Source organism: Misgurnus anguillicaudatus, chromosome 9, assembly GCF_027580225.2.
Source record: "Misgurnus anguillicaudatus chromosome 9, ASM2758022v2, whole genome shotgun sequence".
In the NCBI taxonomy this organism is placed as follows: Eukaryota; Metazoa; Chordata; class Actinopteri; order Cypriniformes; family Cobitidae; genus Misgurnus; species Misgurnus anguillicaudatus.
Window position 1 is genome coordinate 27,905,330 of NC_073345.2, and position 18,941 is coordinate 27,924,270.

Consider the following 18,941-nt stretch of genomic DNA (forward strand, 5'->3'; position numbering starts at 1 on the left):
TTCACTGTCACATCTTGCAGCAGGCAGTCCTATAGCTTGAAATTTGAAGAAATTGTTTATATTAATCTTCAACACACACATTTGCACACACGCACACAGTCTGTATTTCTCTGGGCTGATTGTTGTATATTGCTGTAGGCTTGTGTTTCTTTTCCTCTCAGATTGCCTTCATCTCCTCTGCTATTTTCTTCCTGCATGTACAACACAGATGTACGGTTTATAGTGCATTTGAAGTATACCTTTCACTCCATGCATGCCCTGAAAACCGAACCCATGACACTTGCTAGTGCCATGCTGTGCCAACAAGTATAGATATGTATTATAATTGCTTTACATTGTTTTACAGGAAACATAACATTTTTTTTGTTTTTCAATAAAAAAGCAACATGAACGTACAGGACCCAGCTTTTCTCAGATGCACACCTGCTTGCACACAAACCTCCCTGACCTGTCTTTAATGTATCTCTCTCTTCTTTTCTTTCCTCTCTCAGGCTGTGCCTTCCTCACATACTGTGCAAGAGAATCAGCGCTAAAAGCTCAGACGGCACTTCACGAGCAGAAGACGCTACCTGGGGTAGGTCATCACGGTCACACCGCAACAAAAACTCACATGTGCACATACGTATTTAAATGCACAAGGCACACCTGCATGATATGCAGGTGCAGATATACACGTGAAAAACATTATTATTTAAAATTAAGTATAAACAGATGTTACATTGTAAGGAGGTCAAAACGTAACAGTATTAATCTTTCTACAGTATGATAAGAACCACGTATAGATAAAGTGACTGACAGGCAGTGATTTGGGCTCGGTGTGTCGTCTTGCGTGTGTTGTTCCTCATGGTTAAATTATCAGTCAAGGTGTCGAACAGTCAGTTTAACAATAAAATTGGATATGTATCAAAATATTAAATCTGCATCCCAGTGTTCCCACGAGTCCTTGAAATCCTTGAAAGTTGTGAATCTGGGGGAAAAAATTCAAGGCCCTTGGACGTTTTTGAAAATATACATAGATGCAGGTCATTGAAAGTGCTTGAATCTATTTTATGCAAGAAGTTTTCTAGGGGAAAAAATCCATATTATTCCCTGTGTATTGTAGGATAATATCATAAAAATTTTAGACTTTTTAAGCACACGTGCTAAACTATTCGCTTTAAATGCTTATATCTTCTATATGCGAATGTTGATTCATACCAAAATGCTTTTTTCCATAGTTGTGTTTGAAACGTCTCGGGTTACGTATGTAACTGGTTTTCCCTGAGAAGGGAACGAGACGCTGCGTCTCCCTTGCCATTCTTCCTGCGTCCCTGTAATGTCGTCTTTGGCAATATTTCATATAGCGATATACTTCCTGGGTCCCGCGTCACCCTGTCTTTGTCATAAAGCCTCACCATTGAATTTGATATAAACATTCAGATGCACTTACCCCTGGAGGCGTCCCCAAAGTGTCACCGCAGTGACGCAGTGCGAGTTCCCTCGAAAGGGAACTGTAACAATGTATCTAAAACGGTAACACAGGTAAACTTGCTCTCACTTGAAACATGTCCACATATTTAGTCCTTGAATTTGAGGGTGTTGGACCTGGAAAGTCCTCGAAAGGTCCTTGAATTTGAAGTTAACTAAGGTGTGGGAACCTTGAAACTTGATGTTGCTGTTAGATTCCTGTAAAGCTATTTTACTATTTCTTTATTTTATGACCGACTGTTTACTTGGCCTGAAAAATGGGTAGCGGTGTGAAATGCTTGAAGGCTACATCATATGATTGTAATTTATTTGTTTGGGTTTGTATTAATATTTAACATTTTTAATACAGCACACAGTGTTTTCACGCACATCGGTTTTTGCTGTGACATCAAAATTGCTATTGAAAATCAGGAAATCATCACTCAAGCTGTCACTGGGGCGGTTCCCTTTCAAAACTACACATTTATACCTAAAGGGTGCACATAAATGGTGCATATTTATTCCTAAATGGTACATATTAGGACCTTTTTTAAAGGGTACAGTACCATTCCAGTGACAGCTTTTGGACCTTTTGCTGAGAGCGTATTGGTTACTAGGTTTTTGGTATTGAGGTTACTATAGTAGCCTACATTACAGGCAAATGTGCAGTATATATAAAATAGATTTAAGTCTGGTTTAGTTAGCAACATCCTTAAATTATTATTATTTATTTAACTATATTTTATTTATTTATTCGCTCTTACTTATGTTGTCACATACACTTTCTCTCCATATCTCTCTGGAAGAGCCTTGTGTACCCAAGGGCAAGTACTACACAGCACCACATTAGAGCTGTCCTATTTATAGTGTCTTTCAGTGAGTGTGCATGAGTATGTATGTGTGTGTGCGGTTGTGTGCATCTGTGCGCGAGCGTGCCGTATGAATGTCTGCAGGCATATTTGTGTGAGTGTGTGTGTTTGTATGGCTTTGTCCCTCCTCTCTGGATTCAGTAATACCTTGCTGTGCTTGTCCCACTAAAACATTGTTTGGTTCTAGCATACGTGTGTGTTTTGAAGTTTTTCCATTAGCTCTCGAGCAGCTCGGTTTGGTGGGTCCCGTTTTAATGACGCCTCCAGGGAGAGTGACAGTCGCTGTGGTGAACGCGAAGCCTTTGATGCGAGTGATTATGACATCATAGATGTTGAACGGAGGCGGAGCCCCTTTGCTGAAGTTCAACTTTCATTTTTATACAAAGAGATTTTCCATTCGCTCTTTAAATTTAAAACACAGCTCATAGTGTACAGTACAGCACACAATTGGATATACTCGCAGCTTTTGTCTATGGTGCAACCGACCCAATGACTAGATCAGTGATGGGGACTTCTGTTTGCTTAAATGCAAGCACAGCAGTTTTAAATGAATTCACTGAGTTTCACGAGAATACTTATTTCCCTGTGGAAATTGTATTGCTTAGAGATTGCTCATGCAAATCTGTGGAGACTCACATGGTGTTATCTTGCACTTAAATATCACCTTTGTATGAGGTGTTTATTCTGAAATTCCTAAAAATAAAAATGTATAACTTTTTGTATACACAGTAGGGGAGAGTGGGCACAACCTAACACTTTTTGGTTTTGGCTCAACCATATAAAAAATATTTGAGTTTGATTAATTATATTTTTACACATGCAAGACACACATCTCTGCTACAAATGAACATTTAAAGTTTGTTTCTAGTACTTACCATTCTCAGACAATTACACCAAACGTGACAGAAGTGCAAACATTACAACTTACCCCATAGGTGGGGTTAATTGTAACAGGCAGGGGGTTAGTTGTAACACTTGCTAAAAATTAAGTTTGCAGGCAAATATTTCAATAGTATTTTGTCTATATACTTGAAGTGGATATTGTTTATATATCTGTCTATAATAGACGGATATCCACACTGTATTCATTCATCCATCCCTTTTCTAACAATAGTTCAATTATAAATCAATACAAATGTCTAAATATGTGAGAAAAAGCAGCACAATTATGACAAAAAAAATGTATATGTGACCCAGTCTGTAATAATCATACTACAGTTTTAAAATCAAATTCTGAGATAATGGCCATCAAAGTCTGATTATAGCCATTCATTTCATTCTGATTTCAATCTTTGACGTGACCTTATTCAATCAATATTAAAGATATGAACAAAAATAAATTTGACACACGATTTTTGATAAGACAGGCATATTTATTTTGTTGGCAGCCAGCAATCATTTGTGTGTAGCCTATTTAAAAAATGGCAAGAATTACGCTAATGTTGAGGGGTTAGTTGTAACACAGCGTTACAATTAACCCCGCTGGGTCAAAATATTTTCAAGCCCACCAAAAAAGTTGCTAAGACCTGCAGACAGATATTGCTATGTTTTAGTCAACAAGACACTGATTAATATGACATAGCATTGGACACCCAACTTAGAAACCAAAAAAAAAAAACATATAATGAAAAAATGTGAAAAATATTATATATTTCCAATAATTTGCGGGAGATCGTCTTTTGGCAGTGTGAAAAAATACCGGAAAAACACTCAACCTTGTGCAACAATGTAAACAGTCTGTGTTACAACTAACCCCGCCTTAGTTTTTGCCCAGCGCACCCCTATAGCGTTCACATTATTTGGATTTTGAAAGAGTTATTTTATGAGAAGAACAATGTCGCACACCTGTTAGTTCCAGATAGGTGCGTTGGATAAAGAGACAATGAAGTCCAAACGTATATAAAAATAAAGGGTATCGCGCACACTATTAACTTGCAAAATATAAAAAAATATTTATTGCTATAAATATTTTTCATATTTTGAAAGAGTTTTTTTTTAATGATTTGAAACTAAGACAATTTCAAATATGAAATTATTTTTCTTATTGTGTTTTTTTGTTTGTTTGTTTGTTTATTCAAAAGATTTAAAAGGCAAGAGACACCAGCCAAAGTCTCAGTTTGCACTCGAGTTATTCTTGAAAGCAATCGAGATCAGTTTTTTCTCCCCAGTAGCCGTGATGCCAAAGGGCTGAAATAAGATGCACATTTTTATTGAATAGTAAACGCTTAAGTAAACTGAGAAAAAGCGAATGAATAAGTCTTTTCGAGATGAAAAGAGAAAGCTTGTTAAAGAGATGAGAAAGTCATTGGATCGTTTTATCTGCAGAAGAATCTCCAGCCATCAGCCCATCTCTTTACCTCTCACTTTTTCTTTCTCTCTCCCTGCCCCTCCGCCCCCCGCTCGGCCTTTATGCAGTAATCTCTCTCATTTTTCCACTTCACTTGACAGCTTGATGGTTTTTAGGAAAGTGGTTTTTATGTTGGAAAGTTCTGTCAAGTGCACGACAGCGTCGCAAGCTCTAGTTGAGCCGAGATAGGAGGAGTCAGAAAAAGTGGGACACTCCTGAAACTTCTGAATCACGTCTCAAAACTGTTAAAGCAGACGCTGCAAATGAGCGATAAAACACGGATGTTACCTTAAAGCCACGCTGTCTGACGCTTTCTTCTGGTTTGTAAGAAATCACCACTGAAAATAAAGTCAACTCACCGCTTAAATTGTGCTTATTGAGCAGTTCTGCCATATTCACATCACAAGTATTGCAGCTATAAAGTAATGCTGGACAAAATGCAACGTTTTTATGAGTGTAATTCAGTTTAAGGTGTATTACCTACTGGCATGATACAGAAAAATAGTGGCACTTTTATTCACATATACCTTACGTTTATTGCTAGATTATTGTATATAGGCATATTATCATTTGTCATGTTTTTAGTGTTATTGTTTAAAGAGGCTACATTCGATATTTTTGTATATATTTTTTCTCCTGAAGTGCACTCATAATCTTGTCCAGGTTTCTTGCTAGAAAAACGGTCTGAATTTAGTTTTAGATTCCGTAATGCACTGAATTATATTAAGCTGTGTAGCGTTTGACCCTATTGACCTTTTTAATGAGAATATCCTTACGAAAATTAACCATGCATTGTTATTTTCTAGTAATCATGATTTAACTATACCAACTGTGTTTTTTTTGTCATATATGTATACAGTAAATATACAGAGAGAGATGAGGAGGAGGAAAGAGTTTTTTTTTTTTGAGCTGGCTCCATTGACAGGTTTTAAAGCGTGGTCAGTCCATGCTGGGCTCTCATGCACGCTGCATTTATTAAAATCTCTTCAGGCCTTTCTCGTACTACGGTATGATGCTCAGAACGCTCTATTGATTTTGGCAACGGGCCTCATCATCGAGAGGATGTACGTACACACCCACCGACATTCTCTTGCTAGCGTTTAAATACACACACGCGCACAAATACAAACGGAGCGGCTATTACTCACTGGAATGCACACAAATGCGAAATGTTCACAAATATGCATTCATCCGTATGAATATTCATGTAGAAATATTTGCCAGAGATTCAGTAATGCACACACACACACACACACTTTTTTTCTTTTCTCAGTGTGCATTTGGTATGAATACAGCCATAATCCTTAGTGCATTCTGCACAGCGTGTACGGTATACTGCTTGGTGTATTTAAATAGTTCAAAACATAATGTAGCATGTGATGCATTAAACAGTATGCTACTTAGTTTTCTTATGGGATCATTATGTGCATTTTTTAAATTAGCAAAGCGTCCTTTCAGCGAGCACTATGTTACATTAATCTGTTAAACAAATGATGGGTGAATGAGTACGTGGTGAATGTTGTTTGTGGTTGATTTGATGAAATGGACAGTCACGTCCAGTGCATTGCATTGTGGGAGACAGTATTCTAAACAGTGTGCTTTGGTTGCATAATGTGGCACATCATCAAGGTATTTCATGCATACAGAAAACCTGCATACTTTGCATAGTATAAACATCGCATACTACTGTCTTTTCAAAAATTGTAAGATGTTTGTCATAGCAAAAATATACATAAGAACATAAGAATAAACTGCATGCACATGCCCACTAACAAATATATGCATTTTATAAAACACAGATATCCTCCACTGACCCCAGACAACAGATGCTGACATTTCATAGATCGATGTGGATCAATGCATCATTTCAGAACTCATATAAGTACACACACACACACACACACACACACACACACACACACACACACACACACTCTTGCAGCCCCCTGATGTGAGTCTAAACTGTATCTCATAGAAAAAAATGGGAATGGAAAATAGATGAACACAAGACTGAAAAGCATGATGGGGAAAAGAAAGAAGGGCAGAAGAGGAAATGACAGGCGATGTGATTCTGTACTCTGATTTATGTTCATTAACATTTTTTTCACCCCCCCCCCCTCTCTCTCTCTCTCTCTCTCTCTCTCTCTCTCTCTCTCTCTCTCTCTCTCTTTCTCTCTCTCTCTCTCTCTCTCTCTCTCTCTCTCTCTCTCTCTCTCCCTCTCTCTCTCTGGCATTTGTGTGAGATCATACTACGGACCCAGAAATCCATACCATTGACCAGCCGTGCGACCTACTTTTGTAGCAGTTCTTTCGATACGTCTGCAGGCTGGTCAATATAGACCTGTTCCCTGAGAGAGGTCTGAGAAGGAGGGGGTGTAAAGCACTTTATATTGAAATCATAATGCATTTTGAAAGTTATGTCATAGCTGGCTAGTCTTTATTGTTAATGTTTTTAACATTTTAGAATAATAGCAAATTAGTCGACTTTGAAATAACACTAATGTATGTATAGAAATTATGCGGTGACCATCTATACAGTACAGCATGTTATGTTAAACTATCATACAGTATATACATATTATACCTATATAATACTGTATACCAGGGGTCTCCAACGTGGTGAAACATTTCTGAATATTTTTGTAATTAAAGGATTAGTCCAGTTTCTTAAAAAAAATCCAGATAATTTCATCACCACCATGTCATCCAAAATGTTGATGTCTTTCTTTGTTTAGTTGAGAAGAAATTATGTTTTTTGAAGAAAACATTCCAGGATTTTTGTCATTTTAATGGACTTTAATGGACACCAACACTTAACTGTTTTAATGCAGTTTAAAATTGCAGTTTCAAAGGACTCTCAACAATCCCAAATGAGGGATAAGGGTCTTATCTAGAGAAAAGGTTGTCATTTTCAGCAAGAAAAAAAATTTTCAAATATGCACTTTTAATCCACAACTCCTCTTCTTCCTCCGGTTGTGTGACGAGCTAGCGCGACCTCAAGTATTTGCGTAATTACGTTGAAAGGTCACGTGTTATATATGAAACGCACATTTGCAGACCATTTTAAACAATAAACGGACACAAAGACATTAATAAGTATCATTCGACATACGACAATGTCGGAATGGTCCTCTTTCTCCACACTTGTAAACACGGGGGCGTAGTTTCGCATACTTTATCCGTGACCTCTTGACATGATGCCGTATTATGTGAGGTCGCGCGGCATGTCACAGGACCAGGGAAGACGGAAGTTGAGGTTTAAAAGTGCATATTTTTTATTTTTCTTATTAAAAATGGCAATCGTTTCGCTAGATAAGACCCTTATGCCTATTTGAGATCGTTTAGAATCCTTTGAAACTGCAATTTTAAACTGCATTAAAACTGTTAAGTGTTGGGGTCCATTAAAGTCCATTAAAATGAGAAAAATCTTGGAATGTTTTCCTCAAAAAACATAATTTCTTCTCGACTGAACAAAGAAAGACATCAACATTTTGGATGACATGGTGTAAGCAGTAAATTACTGGATTTTTTTTTTTTTTTTTTTAAGAAAATTGACTAATCCTTTAATAAAGTTACATATGAAAATATCAAAGAAAAATTTAACATATTGGCACCCCTTTAAATCATGACAAACATGCATTCAAATATATCCAAATGACTATTTTATTAAAAAGAGAGACCTCCCCCTGTTTTTCTTATAGGGCTGTTCATATTATATTGTGATATTATGTTGAATTATTATTAAGCACAGTGTTCTCAATACTGAAATGCAAAATATAATTATGCAATATTTAAATTGTGAAGTATGTATGCATTAAAAAATGTGTTGAACTGCTTATAATGATGAGAATCACCATAGAGAACAATGAAAATGACATATAATTGATTACAGTTATGGATTGCAGTAAATGTCCTTAAATGTAATGAAATAATATCACAATATAAAGTATCTTCCTTTTCAGTATGCAATATGCTTTTTTTCTTTCTTGTAAACTGTAGTTGTTCTCGTGAGATTCACCTTCTGTCTTTCTGTGGTTGACCTCGTTCTTCGAGGAGAACCTTACCCAGAATCACCTGCGAGATCACAGCCCTTACATAATCACTCACAGCTCTGAGTGATTAAACCTGAGAGTCAGTTACCGAGAGAGACAATTTGACAGATACGCGTCTGTCGTCCTAAAAAATAGATGCTCTTCTCGACTTGTGAAGCCGGTTGCCGCTACTGTGGGTGCCTGCTGTACTGATTACAACATTATGCAATACGGAAAAGATGCTCTATGTTACGAATTCAGCGTGAAAAATGCTTGTGACAGCACGGTGGCCCAGGAAGAGAATAAAAAAAATATCCTTAGCAGCTGAAGTCGTGCTGACTTCGTCTAAACATTGTGCGGGCGCCCGGAGCGGATGAGACAATGGCTAGGTTGACGTATCCTCTCATAATAGCGTCTTCGAGCAGACAGCAGTTGTGTAAAACGATTTGTTGTTTGTTAATACGACTCCGCTGTGGTCTGAGGCTTCGGTGGAAGACGTACAGAATAATAAACTTTGCCACGACGGGCATTCGTCTGCCGTGATTGGCTTTATTGAAGGACACGTTTTCACAAATCTCATTCGAGCCATCGTGGCGCAACAGTTTGGTGGCCACGGAATTAAGCGGACACAAAATAAACAACGACGGCGCGGGAATAACAGTGGGATCGGAGGCCACCACTTGGCTGCCTTTTAATTATTGATGGCCACTTCGACTCCGCATTGGGCTGTAATTGCATTACAGGTCACTTCTCAATAGCAATCTGTGAAAGTTGTGGTGATGTGTGCTGGAAGACGATCGATGGACGCTGTCCAGGGTGCTGGATTCAGACACATTTTCTCTGTCTTTATGTCTCTTTCTCTTTTTTGCTCTCTCACTCTTTATTCTTATCTTTCCACCTGTTTTTTTTTCAAATGCTGAGGTCCCCTTTATAGTGACCTATATGCTTCAACCTGTTAGTGCTATACTGTATAGCACTGGAAAAATTCTAATCTTTTTTCAAGATTTGAAGAATAGAAAAATAGATTTTTAGATTTAAGTGTGGGTTTAGTGCAGATCTGTCAACACTTTCACAAGTGTTTTATTTTTTTACATTTGTGTATTAGAAACCTTGTCGTTCTTTTTTAATTTGATATAATTGTTATTATAATGTTCTTTTTATAATCTAATTTGAGCATAAAAATGAAATGAAACAATAAGCCAGAGGTGGTACACAGTGTTTTAAACGTTATTACATTGAAAGTAATTTTCTTTTATTATAAATATAAAATATGGAGTTTTTACCTGTTGAGCGAATTCTCTTTGACCTGACCTTTAATAAATTGTCTTCATCATGTTGATTTAGTTATAGTGAGTAATACTTTGAATAAATAATACAACCAATTTATTTATATTTCACCACATGAAGTGCTACTTTAAGATTAAAGGTGTAGTTTGTAGTTTTTAGAAGGATCTCTTAACAGAAATGCAAAATAAAATACGAAACGATATTATCAATGGTGTATAAAGACCTTTCATAATGAACTGTTATGTTTTTATTACCTTAGAATTAGTCGTTTTCATCTACATACTGAGGGTCCCCTTACATGGAAGTCGCCATTTTGTGCCACCATGTTTTTACAGAAGCCTTAACGGATAAACTTTTTTATTACCGTAAGTTGTCTCCGAAGATGACATGTTTGTCCGGTGGCAGCTACCGTAGATTCTCTACACGTTTCAAAAGCGAGGGGTGAGCAGTGGACTGAGCAATTGGTTGCAATTCGCAACATCAGATGCCGCTAAAATTTACACACGGCACCTTTAACTATGTTTTTTACAGTTTAGACCTATTTTTTTATTTTACAAAGCTTGTTGCTTTGTAACTTTACTACCAAACACCAAACACACACAGATACTCAAAAACACAAACCGACACATTTACTTTATCTATGCTGTTTTTCCCATGCGTTGCTACCATTACACCTATCAACCTTCCCATTATTGCCGGGATTCTCGATTCTCACATATTTTCCCATTCTTTCCCGCCATCATCTCGTTTAAATCATTTCCGGTATTTCTTCCATACTGCGACCTAAAGTATGTGTATAACAAGACACTTGCCTACCCAGTCTTACAAGGTTTCGTGATATAGTCACGTAATTTTTTTATTCTTTTTTTGTGATATTATCGCGAATTTTCACATTTTTTCGTTATCGTATAACCAATTCCTGTTTTCGTGTGATTATCACGTATTGGTTACTCAACTGCTTTATCCTATTTTCAAACTATTGTCGCTTTGGTTTAGGGTTCGATTTGGTGCTTGTATTAGAATGCAACTATATATGTTGGTTTATACTATCTTTTCTGATTTTGTTGACTGGCGTTAGGGTTAGAGTTGGGTTTGGGTAGGGATGTCATTTTATGTACTGTAAATCTAACCCTAACCCGAAGCGACAATAGTAAGAAAATGGGACAAAACAGTTGAGTAATCAATACGTGATAATCACACGAAAACAGGAATTTGTTATACGATCATGAAAAAACACGGAAATTCGTGATGTCACGAAAAAATAATCAAAAAATTACGTGACTATATAACACAATTTTGTGAGACTGTGCTGCACTTGCAAGAGAGCCATACAAACAATGATACAAGGTATACACTGCAAAAATGACTTTCTTACTTCTTACTTCTGTATTTTGTCTTGTTTTCAGTACAAATATTTAAAAATTCTTGAATTAAGGTGCTAAGAAAATAAGTCTAGTTTTTAGATCAAAAATATCAAATTTAAGTGAATTTAACACAAGCAAAATAATCTGCCAATGGGTTTTTAATGTTATCAATTTTTAATTATTTTTCTTAAATTAAGTGTTTAAGAAAAAAGTAAACTTATTTCAAGATTTTTTTCTTACCCCATTGACAGTTTTTTTTTTAGCACAAATTCACTTAAATTTTTTTAGTATTATTTTTTGCTCATCAAGAAAAGATATATTGATTAATAATTGTTAGATATTTGTACTGAAAACAAGCAACAATAATAAGAAAGTATTTATGCAGTGTACCCATCTATTCCCTTTCATAGTAATGAGAAGGGGTGGGGGTGGGGGGGTTGTTAGGATAAGGGAAATTTCCCTTATTTTCAAATCCCAATGTTGACCGGTATGGTTCCCATGTGTCTCTCCCGTCCGTTTCTCTCTCATTGCCTCTATGCTTAATTTCTTTCACTGTCCCTCTGTCTCTCTGTCACACATTTGCTGTGTCATCCCGTCCCTCTCTTTCCTGTTCCTGCTGGATCTCATTTTATCCCTCAGCCTCCCTCTCTGAAGTCTTTGCAGGACGGAGAGTTTAGGCGACAGTGAATTTTGCATGCTCTACATACACTCAGTACGCTTGTGAGTCTGTGTGTATTTTAAAATTGTGATATCGAGAGAAGGAGGAAGCTGGGTTTGTTATATCATGATTCGGGGTAAAGCAGACAGAAGCGTGGAGAGATGTGGGCATAGTGTGTCCAGGCAGCCTCTTGCTCTATTTGTTCTAGCCTCTCGCCATCCTTGTCTTTTTCTGTGTGTCTTCAGGCTCTTGGTTTATTCCGTTTCTTCTCTTTGTCCTCTTTTCAGTGTGTGTTGCCTCTTATTTATTCATTTATTTCACTGGTGGTACTTTTGAATTGTAGGCCTGCTCATCTTCTGAGCCTGGGCTGTGCTGTGCATTGTTTTGGCACGCTGTGCCTGAGTATTGCTTTATGCTGCATCACGGTCTTCTTACCTTGTAAGAAGAAAATGTCTTGTGACATTTTCTTCTTGCAAAACTTTGCTGCCTTATTGTCTCCTGCATTCAATATAAAATGCAACCTAATGGGTAATTGGTTTATAATGCTTTATAGAGGTGGCAACAGTGCATACTACACAAAGGGCCCTATCATAAACCCGGCGCAATGCACAGTTTCAATACAAATGAAAACAATGCAATTTTTTAATATCAGTCTTAAACTGGTGGTCTTCTTCCTCCTCTTAGTTCAAATTCCGCCATCTAAATAGAAAATCGGCATGGTGCCAGCGCAACTGGCTTTAAAGGGGATGAGAGCTGAGGCTCTCATTGATTTATTGCACGTTACGCCCAAAACACACCCATTACTTATTATGAGAATAGAACAACCCTTTTAGACCAACCCTTTTAGTCGTTAAATTAGCAAAAGTGGATTTGGACACGCCCGTTTAGACCGTTTAGGGACTGTCCACACGGAGACCCGTATCACTGTATACGTATAAATTTGTTATCGTATTGGCGTTTCATCCACACGGATCCGGCGTTTTGGGAGACTGAATCCGCTATTTTTTGAAACCGGGTCCTAAAGTGGATAAATCTGAAACCGACACCCTTGCGGTTTCGTCTGTAGCCAATCCGTATATTTTGTGAAACAAAAACGTCATCACATCACGTGTCGCAAGCGTCACACGTAACAGCAACAACAATAACGGCGGACTACGTGATTATGTTCGTGCTACAGAAGCTACTAAAGCCTACTAGCTTTATTACAGCAAAATCTATTGCTTCTATGGAATTGTGGTGACCAACAAGCGATGATGGACAACACCATACGTTGGTTATGCGCATGCTCAAAGTCTTCTTCTCCGTGTATAGTGTATATCCGTGGCAGAATTACAGCGCCCCATACTGGTCCGGCATACATACTACACCGCTTTCAGTCGGTTTCAGTGGTTTCGTGTTTACGGATTATTTTTTTAGAGCAAGGAAAAAAAATGATCGGATAGGGAATGCACCGGCTTCGTGTGGACATAGCCCTAGACCGTGCGCTGTGCGCTTTAGACAATGAGCTTAGATTGTTAAATGAGCATTTCACCCGCAGAAACATTGATCTTTATTGAAAGTGCGTCATATTTTTAGTTGAAATGTAACATACATTTCGATTTTGGTACCTATTTGACCGAGAAAACGGGTGTTTGTAGTCTCACCCCCTTAGCAAAGATATTGGACTTATTGCTTTCAATGATGCAAAATTATGATTTTTACATCATTGAAAAAAGGAAGTGCAACAATGAAATCTGTATTTCTCCTGTCTCCGCGGAAACTGAAGAAATGATGCACGACCATTCAAAAACATGACTGGGGTTCTAACGATACAAAGCGTAATGCAAATGGATGACTTGTCCGTTTAAAATAGGGCCTAAAGAGTTTAATGTTTGCATACTGGTAAGCAAATTTATACTTGTATTATATTCAATACAAAATAAGTTATCATTATTATTATTATTATTATTATTATTATTATTATTAGCAGTACACTGCATAAAATGATTTTCAAGAAAAAAATTATTAGTATTTTGGCAGATTTTTTTTGCTTGTTTTATGCACAAAATCACTTAAATTTGATATTTTTTGTCTAAAAACTAGACCTATTTTCTCGGGTCGGTTTGCTCACCAAGAAAAAGCATCTTAATTAAAGAATTTTTTGATATTTTTACTGAAAACAAGACAAAAATACTTCTTGAAAATCATTTTTTTTTTTTTGCAGTGTAGCAGTAGTATACACTGCAAAAAAAAAAAATATTTTCAAGAAAAAAATTCTTAGTATTTTTGTCTTGTTTTCAGTAAAAATATCAAAAAATTCTTAAATTAAGATGCTTTTTCTTGATGAGCAAAACGACCCAAGAAAATAAGTCTAGTTTTTAGGCCAAAAATATCAAATTTATGTGATTTTGTGCATAAAACAAGCAAAAAAAGATCTGCCAATGGGGTAAGCAAAAAAATCTTGAACATTTTTCTTAAACACTAAATTCAAGAAAATTCAAGAAAAAATTTGCTTACCCCATTGGCAGATTATTTTGCTTGTTTTATGCACAAAATCACTTAAATGTAAATTTTTTTGTCTAAAAACTAGACTCTAAAAAATCTTGTTTTGCTCATCAAGAAAAAGCATCTTAATTTAAGAATTTTTAGATATTTTTACTGAAAACAAGACAAAAATACAATTTTTCTTGAAAATCATGTATGATGCTGACTCAAAAAAGATCGCATTTTTGGAAAAACCTTTATGCAGGATTTGGACCAGAGTCCTAATCTTTCATGTGTACGTTTGCTGTACTCTATTGTATTGTACCTCACAGTTTGTTAATGACCTGCAGGTCGTGACCTGTGCTGCACTATGGTTTACTATGTTGTTCTTTGTTCTGTGAATTTACAAAATGCTGTCTTCCAGTTTTCTCTCTTCTTGTCTTAAAACTGTAACTTGTTCGGTTCTGGCTTGTTTGCGATTGTGTGTGTTTGATTTTGTGTGTACAAACTGCCAGACTGTGCTCAATGAGGCTTCTCTTTTGCCGTGAGTCTCTGCCGCAGGCGTCCTCTCGGTTAGCCTGTCAGCAGCGTGTGTGTGTGTGTCTGTGTGTGTGTGTGTGTTTTTGTATGTAGAATCTGGACTTGGTCTTTTTGTGTGCTTGTGTTAAGTTGTATCGCTGTAGCTTGCAGTGTTTTATTGATACTGTGTATTAATATCACATCACACGTGTTTTTGGTAACAAGCATCTCCCTCAACTCCTTATTCATGAGTATTCAGTATACTGGAGGTTTTCTTAGAAGATCAAAGCCAACTCACCTCCTAACTCACTCATGCATCATCCACTCTTCACCTTTCCACATGGAGGAACAATTTTTCACTCACTCAGTTCTCTTTCTCGCTTTTTTTCTCTCTTACAACCCTTCATCACCACAAAAGGAAACTAACAGTTTTGGACATTAGAGGACCACCAACGTGTCAGCGTTGATTAACTAGAAGCTCCGGTTTGTTTTCTCACTTCTTGTATCTCAGGCAGTCTGTGACACCCTCATCCGGAGAATCCCAAAATCTGCTGACGAGACAGAGTTTGCCGATGTCCATTATTAGTCGGATCAGCACACGAGAGGAGCGCTAGCTTTGCATTCATTAATATGCACCATTAGCATTTGTGCTAAAAAACATTGAGGAGCTATTGCTGCCTTCAAGTCCTCCTGGGAAGTTTCTACTTATGAGCTGAGTACTTACAAGTAATTACAGCGTGATGAGCGTATGAGTGGTTCTAAACAGATTGAAATGGACGTGTTGGCAAGTTTGTATTTGGATCTTTCTGACATCCTCTTAAAGATTTCATTTTTAAAGTATATAATATTATCATTATGTAATAATTCCACTATTTTTGAGACACATATTACAATAGGAAATATATTATATTAAGCAGAGAAAAAAAATATCAATTTTTTACTTTATACAAAGCATATTTTTATGTTACTCTAACTAACATGGTTACAGTGAACAAAACCACCACGATTATCAATATAATCATGGTTTTGTGAACAATTTCTAGAAATGTAAAATAAAGGACTGATGCAAAACAAATTTAAAATAGATTTTACTTGTAAGAGCACTTTTGTTTGAATAAACATCAAATAAATTAATCATGGCACATTTGTGGTCGTGAGGTAAATGTTCATAGATCAGATAAAACAAAAGTGAGTAAATCAGATTTTTATATAAACATAGGACAAATCAGCAAGTCATCTGTCTGCGTATGTTGTGAGAAATCAGGTGTAGTTTATGACCCAGGAGTAGGCTCCACGACACCTGCGCTTACAGTAATCGTGGAAGAAACTAATTGAAGGGGCTTTAAACTCATCAGATCACATCATTTAATGGAAAATGAATAGAAAAGGTTGGTCTGTCTAAATAAATATTAACTTCTTCCACCCTGAGGCTATTTTGGGGATTTGATGGTTGTATGCGTATTTTGCAGCGATTTTTGTGTGAGCATACCAGTGAACACCCCTGACCACTCGGTGAGTTTCACGTCTTTGTAAACAAAAGTTTCATGCATTTTAGGAAGGATTGTTCCAGTGCACCTATATACCCATTGTAGAGGTGGGAGGTGAAACACAAACACCCGAAAATTCTCGGGGGAGCCGCATATGTCGAAATTTCAGTCAAAACCGTTCTATTTCATCATAAACAATCTGAAAACAGGGCTTTAAGTGTAAAATACCGAACTTGTCCTTTAACAAATTAAGTTCAATTTCAACTTGTTTTTCTAGGTTAGGTCAACTTATTGCAAGTCAAAACTTAACTCTTTCCCTGCCATTGACGAGTTATCTCGTCCATTAAAAGAAAACATTTGCATTAAAAAACTTGTTCCTGATGAGTTTTTTTTGGTTGTCTGTAATACCGTGATTTTCAGCGCGCATTTACCCAATTTATAAAAAAACTAAAGCAATTTTTTTAACATTCCGTGTATGTTTTGATAATCGTTCTGAATCTGATTTTTAACAAAATTTCTTCACAAAAATGCAATTATTTCAGTTTTTTGCTAAAAAAAATATTTTCAAGAAAAATACCTATATTTAAGAGTTTATAAACAGAGAAAAAATATAAGTAGGATGTTTTTTCCTGTTTTGTTTGTTTGTTTGTTTATTGTTTGTTTGAAAGCAGAGGGTCTGTTTGTTCATTTGATATATTTGTATGTTTAATATTTTTAAAAGAAAATGTTCCTGCAAGGCATTTTGTGAAACTTTTGTGAAAACCACAAAACATGCTGGCAGACAACTTGGCGGGGAATGAGTTAAAAAGTAGGTTAAATTGACTTGCAACCCTGTCTGTATAAATCATAAAAGATGACTTCAGCTGTGTTTTCACATATTTTCAATTACGTGTCAACCCACATGAAAATCCTGTATTTAACTTTAGTATTTACTATAATAAATGGTAGTAGTCCTGAGCATATCATAGTAAGTACTACACTTTGTTAATGTATATAGCATTCTGTAGTATTTTCTATAGTAAATTTATAAACTGTTGCAAACTTGAATTTTTACTAAGGTATGGTTCAAAAGCACTATAGTGTCTAGGAATGTTTACTATAGTAAATATTCAAGTATACAGTCATTTATATACATTTTATGTAAAAAAACATACATTATGACCATAAAAAATTTACTTTAAATCTGATAAGTTACCACAGTGATCACATGACTCAAAATGTCTTTCTCCGCCGTTCTGCCTTACCCACATGTGCCAAACCACGTGTCAGTTCTGTAGCTTTATTAACCTCTCTGCCGAGTGAGCTATGAGCGGATTATGCTTCCTTACCCATCTGAGCTGCATTCTCTGATTAGACCCGTCCTCCTGTCAGACCCTTGGAAAGACCTGGTTAAGTCTCTTCAGAGCCGGAGGATCATCGGCTGCCTTTTACTGCATCAGCACAGCAGCTCAAGGTCACGGCTCTCCAAACCCCAAGCCCTGACCTATTGGTCCCTTGATATGACACATCCCCTGCTGATACTGTAAAGCTAAGCGCTATTGGCTCCAACGGAGAAGATAGAGAGAGAGCCACGCTTTGCACACTCCCCCGGCTCACACGAACTCAAAGACACTACCCAAACTCTGGCATGCCTTGGCACCTGCAGCAAAGTACTTTATGAATCAATGTCACTCCCAGTGAGAAGAAAATGACTACGTTGCAAAGAAGAAGAGGACCGGAGTGGTGGAGGAGGGAAATATCACTTTGATGGATTGAGCGCCTCGTGGGACAACCTTGTAATGTTTTTGGACAGGAACCCAACTCCAAAAGACTTTCTTTCTCCGCGCGGAGAGTTTCGTACCGTTCCTCTCACCGGTAGCCACCGGTCATTCTGCAGGAAGATTAGACATCGACTACTCGCGGGTAATGGCACAGAACAGAGAAAATAATTTAGAAGGGTGATTAAAAAGGTAGACCTAGTCCTACCTCACACTGTGGCTTTTGGGTCCTCTAATTGCCTGGTGCCAAGTAAATGATGGTCGGAGATGTATGAGATGACTGCGTGTGGCGGAGTCTTGGCAAAGAAGTGGCCTCGGCGCAGAATGATGATGCGTACGACAGCGCCAACAGCGTCGACGCAGACTGATGAGTCACCGTGCACCGCAGCCACACGGGGGCTCTGACACACAGATGGTGAAACGTGAACATCATTACAGGCCTGGTGACAACGTGGAAAATGTTGAGGACAGCTGCTAAATTAAACAAACTAATGAATGCAGAATGACAGAAAAATGGAGGGTGAGGTGTTTGAAAGTGGGTAAAATGACTTGTGTCAGGGCAGTAACTTTGAAAGTTTGGTTACAAAATGTTACATAGTTTAGGTCATTTTCGATATATTTTTATAGTTTTTGTTTTTTATAACGTAATAATTTTGTATTCGGTCTGCTTTAACATCTGCATGAGTATCTATTGTTAGAAAGAAAATACACTG

At 37.0% G+C, this 18,941-nt stretch overlaps 1 protein-coding gene across 5 annotated transcripts in view; it reads left to right on the plus strand.

The window, feature by feature from the left end:
* celf4 (CUGBP, Elav-like family member 4) overlaps nt 1-18,941 on the plus strand; it is a 128,063-nt gene that overhangs the window by 35,642 nt on the left and 73,480 nt on the right. For all 5 annotated transcript variants that reach the window (XM_055179728.2, XM_055179727.2, XM_055179726.2 and 2 more), the window contains exon 2: nt 492-574. In XM_055179728.2, the coding sequence (XP_055035703.1) occupies nt 492-574 (83 nt within the window). The remainder of the gene's footprint in view (nt 1-491; nt 575-18,941) is intronic.